This window comes from Talpa occidentalis, unplaced genomic scaffold (genome assembly GCF_014898055.3).
Source record: "Talpa occidentalis isolate TD23 unplaced genomic scaffold, MPIMG_talOcc4v2.1 talOcc4.12, whole genome shotgun sequence".
NCBI lineage: Eukaryota > Metazoa > Chordata > Mammalia > Eulipotyphla > Talpidae > Talpa > Talpa occidentalis.
The window spans coordinates 66,077,004-66,091,559 of NW_023601212.1; the positions used below are offsets into that span (position 1 = coordinate 66,077,004).

A 14,556-nucleotide genomic window follows, 5' to 3' on the forward strand; every position below is an offset into this window, starting at 1 on the left:
TACCCTCTGTGTAGGTAGGTATTTGCTGATTTAAAAAAAACTTGTATAAGTTTGGGGGAAGGCCTGACATTTGCTTCTAAGTTGCACATTCCTCGAGAAGATAACACCCAGGCACAAAGTAAAGCAGAACTACAAATAAGCAGGGACATGTATGAGCCAGACAATGTTTTAGCACAATGCTGCTCATTCCATCCTTACCACATCCTATGGAAGCAGTGACCATCACTGCCCTCATTTCACAGATGAGGAAACAGAAGGGCTGAGGTCCACACAGCTGGTGGTAGAAGAGACTGAATTCAAACACAGCAAGTCTGGCTTCACTCCAAGTGAATGAGAAAGAGCAGCCAGGGAGGGAGGAGGCAAATCACTGGATGTAGAGGCCCAGGGTCCACAGAGAGGGTGGTCAATTGAGTCAGATGCTGCATCTGGATTCACTGCTGAACCCTCAGGGAAAGGCAGCTGCTGTATAGACATCTTAAACTCACTTCTGGGGTTCACCCTCACTTCCTATTTGACCTCTTCACTGTAAGTCTTTATTGGAGGCTTTGAGGCAGTGGACATATTGGTGATGAGTAACAAACTATACAAATACCGATATGTTTGTGGGAGGCTATGCCTCACTCAAGGGGGTGATTCCAGCCATTTCTTGCTGTGTAGATGGCCTCACAGCTTAGTGGCTTAAAACAGCCACACACACAATTGTTTTGTCATGTTTCTGAGGTGACTAGGCTGAGCCGGCTGCTGCTCAGGTTTGCTCCTGAGGCTGCAGCAGGGAGCAGCAGTGACTGCAGTCCCCAGGCCACAAGTGTGAAAGTTGTTATTGCTGCCTGCTGGGACCTCACTGAGACTATCTCAGAAAAGGAGCACTTGGCTCCTGCAAGTGGTCCAGAGCCCTCCCAGCCCAGCACAGTGCTCCCAGGCACCTCTTCCCAGAGAGACAGTGCCCGGTGGACACGTAATGCTCCCTGCCCCAGTCTGAGATGCGCAGCTGCTGCTATTGCATTCCTTTTGTTACAGGCGAATCACCAGGTGGAACCCACATTTAAGAGGGGCAAAGTTAGATGCCAGCTATCAATGAGAGAGGGTCACAAAATGTGCGAACAGCTTTGGAAACCCCTGCAAAAATTTTCTGAGTCACTTCACTGCTTTAAAGACATGAGTTACCTGAGAGAGGCAGGGCTGAGAAGGCGTGTGGGCTTAGAGTTTGGGAAGGAAGGCCAGTGACTGGGCCAGAACAATCTCTGGCCTGGATGATGGAGGCCTGGCCCTGTCTCTGAACAGCTGTTGCCTCACATGGGGTCTCTCTGGTTTGGGGACGGCCTTACTTTCCTCACCTTTAACTGGAGCTGATTACAAAAAATGAGCCTCAGCTCCCTTCAACTCTCACCGTCGTGGGCCTATTGCTTTGAAGCCTAACATTTCTTTGGAGGCCTCCAGAGCCCTGTGGCCATGGCCCCTCCTGTGGACCTGCCTGTGCCCTCTGTGCAAGCAGGTGGCCCCCCAGCTCACCAGCATGAAGTTTGGGGCTTCAAGAAGGCTGGTAATGGGGAGGAAGAGGATGGGGAAGAAACAGAAAGGCCAGGTGGGAAAGACACTCATATGCAGGATGATGGAGGTCAGGGAAGGGAGTAAAAGATTCAGGGAAACACAGAGAGGTTAGTGCCCTGCTCAAGATCTCAGAGGCAGGGGGGTACTGGCCTGCAGAGTTTCTAATAGAGCCTTTGTGTTTACTCTCTTCCTCACATTGATGACGGGTGAACATTAGATTTGACAGTTCTCATCCTTGTGGAAAGGATAATGGGCAGACGATGTCACATGGAAAGTTACCGTGACTCTGCTCCTCAGGACGGAGAGTGAAAGAGACAGCTGCTGGGTTCTGTCCTTCTCCTGCACTTGGGTAAACTCGAGTTGTCTCCATTTCACTGTGAGGTAGAAGGAGGCAAAGTGCTACTCTCCCAAAGGCGGGCCTGAGCTTGTGTTCCACCCGCTGTGAGCAAGTGGGTCACATCAGGTCATCTGGGGTGAGTTCTGTGTGCAGATTGGGCTGTTCTGGGCCTTTGACTCAGCACTGAGAGCTGTGTGAGAAGCACGAGATTGGTACCCCAGAGGAAATTTGGGAATGAGGACGACTTTGACAAATCCTTGGGGATCAAGATGAAACATGAGGATGTTTGGATGGCTAATATGTGTGTGTATATACGTGCATCCGCCTCTTGCCAGAACCAAGTTCATTCTGCATATTTGTTTGCTGAGTATTAAATACTCCAAAGATTGCTCTTCCTATGTGTTGAATCTGAAATAAAAATGATTCGGCAGAGTGGAAAAACAAGCCTTGAATGCCCTGCAGGGCCACGAAGCATGTGGGTTTTCTTTTTCCCACTGGAGCTCAATCTACGACACACAAGTGCAAACAGGCATACAGTTTCCACAAGTGCACACACACCTTGTGTATCTGCTCCAACTTGATCCACATCCCTTTATCTCACTTCCCTTCCCACCCCAGATTTTCCAGGGCCCCTCTGTCCTGCAAGGAAGACGTATCTGGATTTAGGTGGAGGTCTGGGCTGCAGGCCAGAGCTGATTTTCCAGGAGGGAAGGCACTTCCTTCTCACAGGCTCAGTGTGAAGATCCCTGCGGGAAATCCATGATTGTTCCTTCTTTAGCAAAATAGTGATTATCTCTGGCTTTTGGATCGCAAAGATGAACTGTCTGATGAGACTCACCATCTGCAAATTGACATGTCCTTCTTTGTGCATCGGCTGTATTACTGAAAAGTTGAGTAGAAGCTAGATTTAGGTATATGGAGTCCTATTTCAAATGCACTGGAAGGATTTGTTATTCAAAGGAAACTGCACTGGACTCTTTTCTAAAGCAAAGAATTATTTTGTAATGTGGATACTCACTCAGTGATTTACGAGTTTGGTAAGTAGATGGAAGATTTGTGTATACTGAGTGTTTTTTTAAATGTACTGAAACTTGTTATTTAAAGGTACCCAACACTGACAGCTTGTGCAAAGAATGATTCTGTAATGTGGATAAATATTTCATAATACAATAGTTTGGCAAGTGTAGGCATTTCTTTTATTATTTTTTTAAGATTTATTTATTTATACAAGAACCGGGGTACAGGCCAGATGTGCGGGAGGGTGAGAGGATTCACCAGAGACAGAGTGGGGAACAGAACAGGCAGACTGACTGAAATACACTGTTGAGGGGAGCAGCGGGCGAAACAGGAGAGGTCTGCTGCGCCATGTGAGTTGCTCCGCAGCCTGCGGGGATCAAACCAGCACTGCAGAGGCTGCGGACAGCTTCACAGCACCGTGCTCAACCACCTGCACCACCAGGGAGGCCCAAGTTTAGGCGTTTCTTAAGCATACTTCTGGTTCTGCTAGAGACTTGGGGAAAAAGAGAGCTCTACTGCCCATGAGTTACGATTACTTTAAAGGGGCTTGGAAGACCAGAGATACTAATGCTTTCCATTTTGCTAGGGCAGAAGATCCCATGGGTTTCTTGCTCTGCTTGCTCTCCGTATTACCACAGAGTGAAAATGATGGTGCTGTTTTCCAAATAAATGCAGTTCATTATAGTAGCTACACTTACAAAAAGTGTTTCTCTTTATATTTAAATATCTATCTATGATGTATATATATATATATATATATAGGAAAGTATATATTCCTTAATCATCTCTGTATCTGTCATTACTCTATCTTAGGCGATTAAAATTTATCATCTATCTCCTCCTTATCAGTTGTATAGTAAAAAGTAGACATAGTCATAGGGCTTATGTTTTGGAGCTCAAAAGGCTATTGTTGGGACTCCCTGGTGGCGCAAGGGGTTAAGAACCACACTATGAAGCAATCTGCAGCCTCTGCAGCACGAGTTTGATCCCTGGCTGGCCAGGGAGAAACCCACATGGCGAAGCAGACCTCTCCTGTCTTGCCCACTGCTCCCCTCAGCAGTGTATTTCAGTCAGTCTGCCTGTTCTGCTCCCCACTCTGTCTCTGGTGAATCCTCTCACCCCCCGCATCTCTGGCCTGTACCCCAGCTCTTGTATGCATAAATAAATGAATCTTTTAAAAAAAAAAGGCTATTGTCCTACTGTCTGGGGAGCTCTATACCTGGAGGTCCCTGGGAGTGTGTGCTAGGTAGGAGCCTTGTCCACTCATGTCCCTCAGCAGCACTCGTCTCCACTACTCCATGCTCTAGTTCACTATGCTATTTGAGGCCAGGAGGGGGGCTTGTGACTGGGGACATATTCTGCTTTTCAAAGCAGCTGGAAAAGAAGAGAGAAGTCTGTCCTCAGGTGTGTGTAACTTGGAGCTGTGGGCAACACAGGGCTGAGCCTTAGCTGTCTTAACCCCCTGAAGGATGGGGTGTGTTAGGCAGGATGGCTGGTGACTTGATTTTTACCGTGATGTGGCCCTAACTGTTTCAGAATGAGGCTTTTGGAAATTCAACCAAGTACCAAGATAACTTGTAAGAAGTTTGACCTTCTAGAGTCTAGTCTTTTTTCATTTCTCACAATTTCTAGTGGTGGCCCCATACTCCCATTTGCCTGGCCTTCCATTTACCTCCTGAAGTCTTTGGCCCACACCCTGTGCAGTTCCTGGATGGAACGTCAATCGTCTCTGAGGCCTCAGGGCAGTCCTGAGCTCAGGAGTCAGCTGGAGTGTTCATCCTCTTGGCTAGGGGAGGGGATTTGACTATAAAGAGGCAGTGGTTTCTTTATTACCAGGGGCAGGCTCTTTCTGAGCCACGTAGCCTTTCCTGTGCTTTAGAAAATACTGCACTAAAGGAGAAGAGGCACTGGCTATGGAATCAGACTAGCATCCAATCTCGCTTGTCACTTCAACCAGCTTTGTGACCCAGGCATGTCAAAATTAATCTGATTTTGGTATAGAAAAAGATCCCTGACCTTAATTTACTCAGTGTGACATGAAAGACAGACAGGTGAAGAAGTTAACTATAATTCAGCATATGGATGGGGAACAGCAGCCAGTCAGGCACCTTTGCCTAGGTTGTGGGTGAAGTGATTTAGAGATTACTTTCCTACTTCAGGAAATGGGGGTGTAGTAATCTCTCTCCTGGGATTGTTTGCTGAGCAGTAATGCTTCTGAAAGCATCTACTTAAATACAAGAGTTCTATTTTTAAAAAGATGAGATATAGGCAGTAATTCTCAACTGTTTTTTTTGCATCTGTGCTATTCATGTGCCAGACCTTCTCATCAAGAATCTCTCACAATATCACAGTGAGTCTGAGGTCTAGGACAAGTTTCCCCCACCTCCAGCCTCTGGGATATGCAGAGTTGCCTGGAAAGGACCATCCAGATTTTGATGGCCTGCCCCAGAACTGTTTTTTTTTTTTTTTCCTTAGGAAACTAATAAAAACGACATTTATAAGAACATGTTTTCCTTGTTTAAAACCAAAACATTAAAAAATAGGGCCAGAGTCTTTTGATTACTAGTCCGAGTCTCCCCTGTCAAACTCTTCAGGTTCCAGGGGAACCGCTGTGATCAGCACTCACCTCCCGAGATGCCTTGCTCTATTCTCACCTACTGTTTTGAATACTAGAGTGAAGCTCGTTATCAGTGTGGTGTTTAAGCTTCTAGATCTTTTATGTATCTAAGTGAATATGGGAGATGTGTGCATCTCTTCATAATATATAAATTTATAATATATAAAATATAAAAACATGCCTTGGACTTCTAATCACGTAGCTCTCATGCTTTTAACTACTACATAGTTTTCATAACAGGAACATAACACAATTTCTATCATTCCCCGATAGGAAAGATTTTTTCCAAGTTTCTGTTATTTAAAAAAATGTTTCACCAACAGTGCTCAAGTGTTCCAAGTTCTCCTCATGCTCATCAACACTTGTGGTTGTCTTTTATTTATTTATTTTTTGATTATAACCATTCTGACAGGTGTGAGGTGATATCTCACTGTGATTTTAATTTGCTTTTCCCTGATAGCTAGTGATGGAGCCTTTTTTCATGTACCTGTTGGGCATATGTAGGTCTTAGAGAAATGTCTATCAAGTCCTTAGCCAATATACAAATCAGACTAGTTGTACTGATGGGATTTCTCATCTATTTTTTTTTAAAGATTTATTTATTTATCTATGCAAGCACTGGGTACAGTCAGAAGCATGGGAGGGTGAGAGAATTCACCAGAGAGAGAGAGAGTGGGGGAGCAGAACAGGCAGACTGACAAAACACACTGCTGAGGGGAGCAGCGAGTGCGGCAGGAGAGGTCTGCGTGTCATGTGGGACCCTCGCAGGCAGCCGGGGATTGAACTGGCACTGCAGAGTCTGTGGACAGCTTCACAGTGCTGTGCTCAACCGCTGCGCCACCGAGGTGGGGGGGGGGTGCCTCATCTATTTTGAATATTAATCTCCAGTCAGATACATGGTTTGTAAATATTTTCTCCCCTTCTGCTAGTTTCCTTTTCACTCTGTTCATTGTTTCCTTTGCCATACAGAAACTCCTTGGTTTGATGTAGTCCCACTTATTTATTTTTGTTTTTCTTGCCTGTGCTTTTGATATCACATCTATGAAATCATTGCCAAGACCACTGTGATGACAATAGTCCATGTTTTCTTCTAGGAGTTTTAAAGTTTCAGGTCTTACCTTTTAAGTCTTTAGTCCATTTTGAGTTGACTTTTGTATATGGTATTAGCTAAAAGTCCAATTTTATTCTTTTATATGTGGATAACCAATTTACTCCTTTCCGCATTGTGCATTCTTGGCAACTTTCTTGAAGATCAGTTGGCAACAGTCCCTATAGAAAACAATATGGAGGTTCCTGAAAAAATTAAAAATAGAAATACCATGAGATCCAGTAATCACACTTCTGGATATTTATCCAAAAGAAGAGAAACCTGGATCTTGAAGCTATATTAGCACTCTAATCGTAACTGTAGCACTATTCCCAATAGACAACTTGTAGAAACCACCTAAATGTCTTATCATTAGATGAATGGATAAATAAAACATGGTATATAAATGTGTGATGGAATACTATTAAACCTTAATAAGGGCCTCGCTGGTGGTGCAAGGGGTTGAGAGGCAACCTGTGAAGCTATCACAGTCACTGCAGTATGAGTTCGGTCCCTGGCCAGGGAGCTAACCCCATGGCACAGCAGACCTCTCTGACTCGCCCGCTGCTCCCCTCAGCAGTGTATTTCAGTAGATCTGCCTGTTCTGTTCCCCACTCTGTCTCTGGTGAATCCTCTCACCCCCCCATACCTCTGGCCTATACCCCAGTTCTTGTATGCATAAATAAATAAATCTTTTAAAAACCTTAATAAAAGGAAATTCTGTAATGTTAATAAACATGGTTATACCTTGAGGATATTATGTTAAGTGAAATAAAACTATCACTGAAGGACAAATACTGCTCCCACTTGCTTAGATAAATACAATACTCAAATTCATAGAATAGAAGAGTGGAGTGATGCTTCTAGGGGCTGGAGAGGGGAAGGTGGGAAGTTACTAATAAAAAGGCATGAAGTTTCAGATAAGTAGGATGAGTAAGTTATAGAGATCTGATGTAAAATATTGTACTTACAGTCCACAAAAATGTATTGTACACCCAAACTTTGTTACGAGGTTAGTAGATCTATGTTGTGTTTTTGCCACAATAAAATAAACTTTAAAAAAATATTGCAAATAAAATTAAAAAATGACAACAAAAAATATTGCAAGCCACTTATTTTTAGTGGCTGCTTCACTGTGCAATACTAAAGCCTTTCTTTAGGATAAATAATAATAAGTGGAACATATGGATCATATAAGGTATATCCATTTTTTATTCAAATTATCTTCTAATTTTTATGCCCTGTAGCAGAGCATGGGAATATATATCTTCCCTGACATTATTGCCAAATTTCATATTAATCACACTTAAAATTGTTGCTGATCTGATGGATGAAATCAGTATTCAACTACTACTTGGAAGTTTGTCTTCCTGATGACTAGTGAGCGTCAGTCCTTGGGTTCTATTTGTGTCACATTATTTAAATATTGAACCCTTGGAAAAACTCATTCAAAGGGGTAGAAAAGGGTGATGTCTGCTTCTAGTAGATTTGGGGTATACTTTCTTTTAGAGTATGGAACTGGGAATGACCAGATGTAATAACTGAATATGTAGCTTAAGGCAATCACTAATTTACCCTTCAAATATCTATCCAGCACTTCAGTAGGTGTTGAGAATGCAATGGCAAGTTAAAAAAGCCTGAAGCTTATGGGGGTGGGGGAAACTAATTAGACAATCATAGCAATGAATATATAATTAGAAACTTTGATCATTTCTAAGTAAAAAAAATTTAAGATGCTTTTAATGCAGGTAGCAATAAAAATGGTCAGAGAATATTTCACTGAGGAAGTGACTATTGAATGGAGATTTGAATTAGATGAAACTTTCTGGCAAAAGTTCTGAGGCAGAAGAAAATAGAAAAAAAACCTCAAAGTAAGTGATTTAGAAAGTTGAGTGGGAGAGTAACTCTGGCGAAGTAAGCAGAGCTGGATTGAAGGCAAGTGTAGTGTGATGACAAACACAACAATCTCAAAACCTTTGTGGATTCTGGGGTAATACAAACCCTGAGTTCACATGTGAATTTTGGCGCCTCTCTGCTATGTAACTAGATCAGTTTTAACCGCTCCTTTCTTAACTATCTTGTTGATGAAAACAAGTCTCATTGGGTTACTGTGAATAATTCATGAGCTAGCTCTTGGCACATTTTAGACAGGGTATAGTTATTGTACTTGTAGTGTGCTAATGATTTGTCTATGCTTGTGAGCTGCCAGTCACCCTAATTTTAAGCAAACAAAGCAGAAATAATCACTGGTTTTGGAGATTCACAGCTGGAAACCAAGTTGACAGCAGAATGAAATTTAGTCCACACTTTTGAGTAAGTTATAAGTTCTGTTTAGTTACAATCATTTTTGAGTACCTACTTTGAACAAGATATAAAATATTCCTCTATAGATACAGGAATGAGCCATTTTAAAGCAAATGATTGAATGGTTAATGTTATAACAAAGTTATGGAGGATCTAACAGAGGCAAATTCAGAATATTCAGTAAAGGGCATGAAGTGCAGAAGACATTCTTGTAGTAGACACCACTGCAGAAGGTGATAGAGAAAAGAATGTTATGGCTATTAACCCACCAGGAAGGTGCCTTGAAAGAAGGGTAGGACTTGGGGCCTCCCTGGTGGCACAAGGGGTTAAATCTAAGCACTATGAAGCTATCTGCAGCCACCGCAGCATGAGTTTTGGTGCAGCAGACCTCTCCTGACTCCATTGCTCCCCTCAGCCTATATCAGTATATCTGCCTATTCTGTTCCCCACTCAGTCTCTGGTGAATCCTCTCATCTCCCATACCTCTGGCCTGTGCCCCAGTTCTTGTATGCATAAATAAATAAATATTTATTAAAAAAAGAAAAAGAAAAAAAAAGAGGGTAGGGCTTGAACAATGTGCTCGGAGTAGCTGGTTGGCCAAGGCAGTGCTCACAAGGCTGAAAGACCGTGGACTTGACCAGGGAGCTTTCTCTGATTCTTTCAAATTAAAGGGACTTTTTTCTCTCTTTATAATTTCTTGTTACATATCATTTCTAATACCAGGTCCAACATTTAGTTGATTGTTAATGGTACCTGAAAAAAAAAAAAAACTTTCTCTTTTTAAATAAACTTTTTATATTTACATAGTCATTGCAAAGACAGTACATAGAAGTCCCATAGGCCCCCACATCCTGATCCCCTTTTATTGCCATCATGTATTAGCACAATTGTCACAGTTAATGATCCAATATTGAAATATGATTATTAACCAAAGTCTATAATTGATTCAGATTTTCTCAGTTTCCCCCAATGCCCTTTATTTTCTTTTCCAGGACATCACATTACATTTAGTTGTGCTGTTTCTTTGGTTTCTCTTAGCTGTGATGGTCCTTTAGAATTTCTTGTATTTGAGAATATGGAAAGCTTTGAGGATTACTCATTGGGGATTTTTAGAATGCCCTTCGACTGGGATTTACCTGATGTTTTTATCATGATTAGATTGGAGTAATGGGTTTTGGGGAGGAAGAAGACAGAGATCAGATCAGATCAGGGCCTCCCCGGTGGCGCAGCGGTTGAGCACTGGGTTGTGAAGCTGCCTGGAGCCTCCGCGGCGCCGGTTCGATCCCCGGCTGCTCCCCGGCCACCTGAGTAGGGTCCCACCTGGCGCCCAGACCTCTCCTGCCGCCCGCTGCTCCCCTCAGCAGTGTACTTTGGTCCTTCTGCCTGCTCTGCTCCCCACTCTGGCTCTGGTGAATTCTCTCACCCTCCCGCGCTTCTGACTGTACCCAGTGCTTGTATAAATGAATGAATGAATTAATTAATTAAAATTAAAAAAAATATTAAAAAAAAAGATCAGATCAGATGAAGGAGAAATATACTATCACTATGACATGTCAAATTTGAGCCTCTGACTTGAGGTAGAGTTGTCACATTTCTCCACTGAAAAGTTACTTCTCCTTTTTCATACCCTGTGCTTTGGAAGAAAGTTGCCACACACAGCTCATGTTTAATAAGTGAAGAAGGGGTGGCTATGTGCCACTTCTTTAAGAGCAGAGAGTATCTACATAAATTATTCAGAATTCTTTTGCATGGAAAATTTGCCTCTTCTCCCCCATTTGTTTATTCAATCATTCATTTATATCAACATGGCCTTGTAGATATTTATTTTATACCTTGAGTTATAATCCAAAACCACTTTATTTGTTTTGTTGCTCAAATTGTTCCAGCTTTGGTCTTTGGGAACTTTTTCAGTTGGCGCCTGTATCCCTTTGATATATTCCCATCATTTATGTGTGTGGGCGTATTTTTTAAATTTCTGGCACTAAAAGATTTTCCAAGCTTATCTTGTATATTTCCTGGCAGTCCTGGAATCAGCTATTTCTCCAAGGAAGCCTGGTTCCTTCCATTGAAGAATGCTGTTACAGATGAAACTCTGGGTGCTGGGATTGCTGGTTGCTATGTGGGTGTCATTATTTCTAGGCCTCTTAACTGATGTATCAATGAAATATATGTGTCTATACTACCTCATATACATGTCTATGAATAGTTTTGTATGCAACCATCTGTATCTCTATTTTTTTATTTAAATTTTATTTTTATATTCCCCATACAATTACAACCCCCTTATTTTGACCCCAACCCCTCCTTTCCCCGCCCCCCTACCCCCATAGAGTGTCTCTGGTTCATAGCTGTTTGTTGATTTTGATATTTTCTTTCTTATAGTTATTCTTTTTCCTGGTCCCTTATTTAAGTTTTCTAGATTCCTGCTATGAGTGAGACCCCATCTGTATCTCTATTAAGCTCAACATGAGTTGCTATTGATGTCTCAACTCTAAACCATGACCACTTGAATCATTCTGGTGAAAATTAAAAAATATAGGATCCCAGAGCTAATCAATCAACATGAATAGTGACTTTGCATATCTTTTTTTTAAAGATTTATTTATTTATGCATAGAAGAACTGGAGTGTAGGCCAGAGGTGCAAGGGAATTGAGAGGATTCACCAGAGACAGAGTTGGGGAGCAGAACAGGCAGCTCTACTGAAATATAATGCTGAGGGTAACAGGGAGCTGGACAGGAGAGGAGAGGTCTGCTGAGCATGTGGATTCCCTGGCCAGCTGGGAATCCAACTAGTGCTGCAGTGCCTGTCAATAGCTTGGTAGCACTGTCTTTAACCCCTGCACCACCAGGGAGGCCCTGCATATCTTTTGAAAGGCAAATGCGGGTCTCCCGGGTGGTGCAAGGGGTTAATATCTGAGCACTATCAAGCTATCAGCAGCTACTGTAGCATGAGTTCATCCTTGACCAGGGAGCTGACCTACAAGACACAGCAGACCTCTCTTGTCTCTCTTGCTGCTCTCCACAGCTGTGTATTTCAGTCATTCTGCCTGTTCTGCTCCGGACTCTGTCTCTAGTGAATCCTCCCACCCTCCACCCCTCTGGCCTACACCCCAGGTCTTGTATGCATAAATAAATAACATAAATCTTTTTAAAAAAAGAAAAGCAAATGCATTAACATCATTGGATGTTTTTCTTGGTTAAATATTGGAATTAATATAAAAATTATGAAAAATGTCATAAATGCAAATTTTGCTTTATCATCATTCACAATGAGGATTTGTGTTTATTTTAGTAAAACTTTGCTATTACCTTTAGATGTGCTAATCTTAATTCTATCAGTGTATGATCTAAGAGTTTGAAATTTCTTACATTGGGGACTATCTAAAATCCCCTTCAACTCTCAAAGTCTATTGGAAGTCTTAATATAAAAATAAACACTGTAAGAACACAATAATTATGCCACCTGTGTTCATTATGTTGATATGCCCTGCCTCACTCATTTGCTCTCTTTGTCTTTCTTGTTTCCTTGCATTTTCGGTGGCTGCAGGCTCCAGTTCCAGCACCATCTTCCGAGATGATCCAGACTTCCAGAATGCCCTTGGTGCTGCTTCTGCTGCTACCAATCCTGAGTTCTACAAAAGCTCAGGTTAATCCAGGTAACACAGCCACTGCTCAGCCACACAGCGTAGGAGCAGCTGACTGCTCAGGACTATCAATGTTCATCTTGCAAAAGGTCTCCCCCAAGGTGGCCCAAAGGACCATGTTTTCTATTTTTTTGCCTCCATGATGAAACATGGCCTTCGCAGAAACAGCAGCCAATATACTCTCTCTGTATAGCATAATGGATATTGTAAAAGGGTATCATAGATAGAATAGGTATATTAAGAGGGAATTTTAAAAAATGGGAGTTAGAAGAAGCCACCATTTCCCTTGTTTTCCAGGAAGCAGAAGGAGAGTACTTTCAGATGCTGTGGAAAACTTTTACAGTTTGGGTTTCCAGCAAATTTGTGGCTGTTTCAAGCATGGTTTTTACTTGGATATCATGTTGTGCTTTTGGGACCCTCATCTTGTGGGATCTCAGGCAGGCTTTTTTTCCTGTATGTTGTGGCCAAGCTTTACAAGAGATGTGTTAGGAGGTATCTTCAGTAGCCCTCCCCTCCATTTTTGTTAATACATGTATTTCTTCTTTTTTTAAAGATTTTATTTTATTTATACAAGAGCTGGGGTACAGGCCAGAGGCTCAGGAGGGTGAGAGAATTCACCAGAGACAGAGCAAGGAGCAGAACAGGCAGAAGGACTGAAGTACACTGCTGAGGGGAGCAGTGGGCGAGGCAGCAGAGGTCTGCCGCACCATGTGGGAATCTCCCTGGCCAGCCAGGAATGGAACCAGTGCTGCAGAGGCTGCGGACAGCTTACAGCACTGTGCTTAACCCATTACGCCACCGGGGAGGCCCCAATACATGTATTTCTTAGCTTTCAATTGCTGGGTACAGTTGCATCATTCGTCTAATGCACAGTAGTGCTGTTTAACAGCCTGTGCAGATACCAGCAGGACTTGACTGGATTGATGTTCTGTTTTCCTCTGGGATGATGCACATATCTGTGAGTCAGCTGTCTATTGGCTCATACACAATAACTTGGGCTCTGATGACCAGGGCAAACTGGACTGTGCCCTCCAACAGACTGGTGTGGATATGTTTTCATGAAAATTGCACAGAACCAAGAACAGAAGCAGAAATGTGCAGCATTTTCATGCCAATGTTTGGGTCATGTTCACTGAGATTTCATGGCCAAAGCAAATCACATGGCTCATTCCAGAGTCAGAGCATGAGAACACATGAGAATAACATTTTTTTCCTTTTGCCACAATATAAGTATAGAAGTATATATCACACAAGCACTTGATTTGATGATTTTTACAAACTGAGCATGTTCATCAAGTAGTATCTAGGTTAAGAAATAGAACTTTCCCAGCACTTCAGAAGCTTCCCCATGTTTCCTTCTGGTCACTTCTCCATCCCTTTACCCAAGAGTAACTAATATCTGAGCTCTAGCAATACAGATTATTTTTGCCTGTTTTTGTCCTTTATATAAATGTCTAGTTCCTTTCACTTAGCCTTTTGTTTATGATTTTCACCCATATTTGTTGCATGCAGTTGGCAACTGTTTGTTCTCATTGTATAATGTTACTTTGCTTGAATAGTTTATTTATCCAGTCTACTATGGATGGAAATTATGATAATTTACAGTTTGGATCTGTTATGAAAGAAACTCCAATATTCATTCTTGTATAAGTCTTTGGTATAGATCTCTTGTATATGTCTTTTTTTGCTTGCAAGGAAGTGAAAGAAGTGAAAAGTGAACGTGAAAAGAAGTGAAATTGCTGGGTTTTGTTACCTATAATCTGCTTTTCTGCATATTGTCAAAGTTTTGCAAAGTGACTTTACAATTTTTCACCCCATGGCAGTGTAGAAGAGCTCCTTGTGCTACACAGTGAGTTTGGACTCTTGAGGGCATTTTCATTTTGTCCTCTTAACATAGCATGAAGATACATGTAGCATTTGTGAAAATGATCATCCTCTCCTCCTTGGAAAACTTCCATTTCCATGGCATGTTCTTTATGTTCCAAAGGGAAATGCAATCAA

General features: G+C 42.1%; 1 protein-coding gene across 3 annotated transcripts in view; it reads left to right on the forward strand.

Moving 5' to 3' along the window:
* Window positions 1-14,556, forward strand: part of DDR2 (discoidin domain receptor tyrosine kinase 2) — a 138,414-nt gene that overhangs the window by 68,765 nt on the left and 55,093 nt on the right. For 2 of the 3 annotated variants that reach the window (XM_037506595.2, XM_054693524.1), the window contains exon 2: window positions 12,459-12,567. In XM_037506595.2, the coding sequence (XP_037362492.1) occupies window positions 12,486-12,567 (82 nt within the window). In that variant the 5' untranslated portion in view covers window positions 12,459-12,485. Of the gene's footprint in view, window positions 1-2,749; window positions 2,923-12,458; window positions 12,568-14,556 lie in introns of those variants that run through there. The other variant, XM_054693525.1, reaches the window with a different exon arrangement.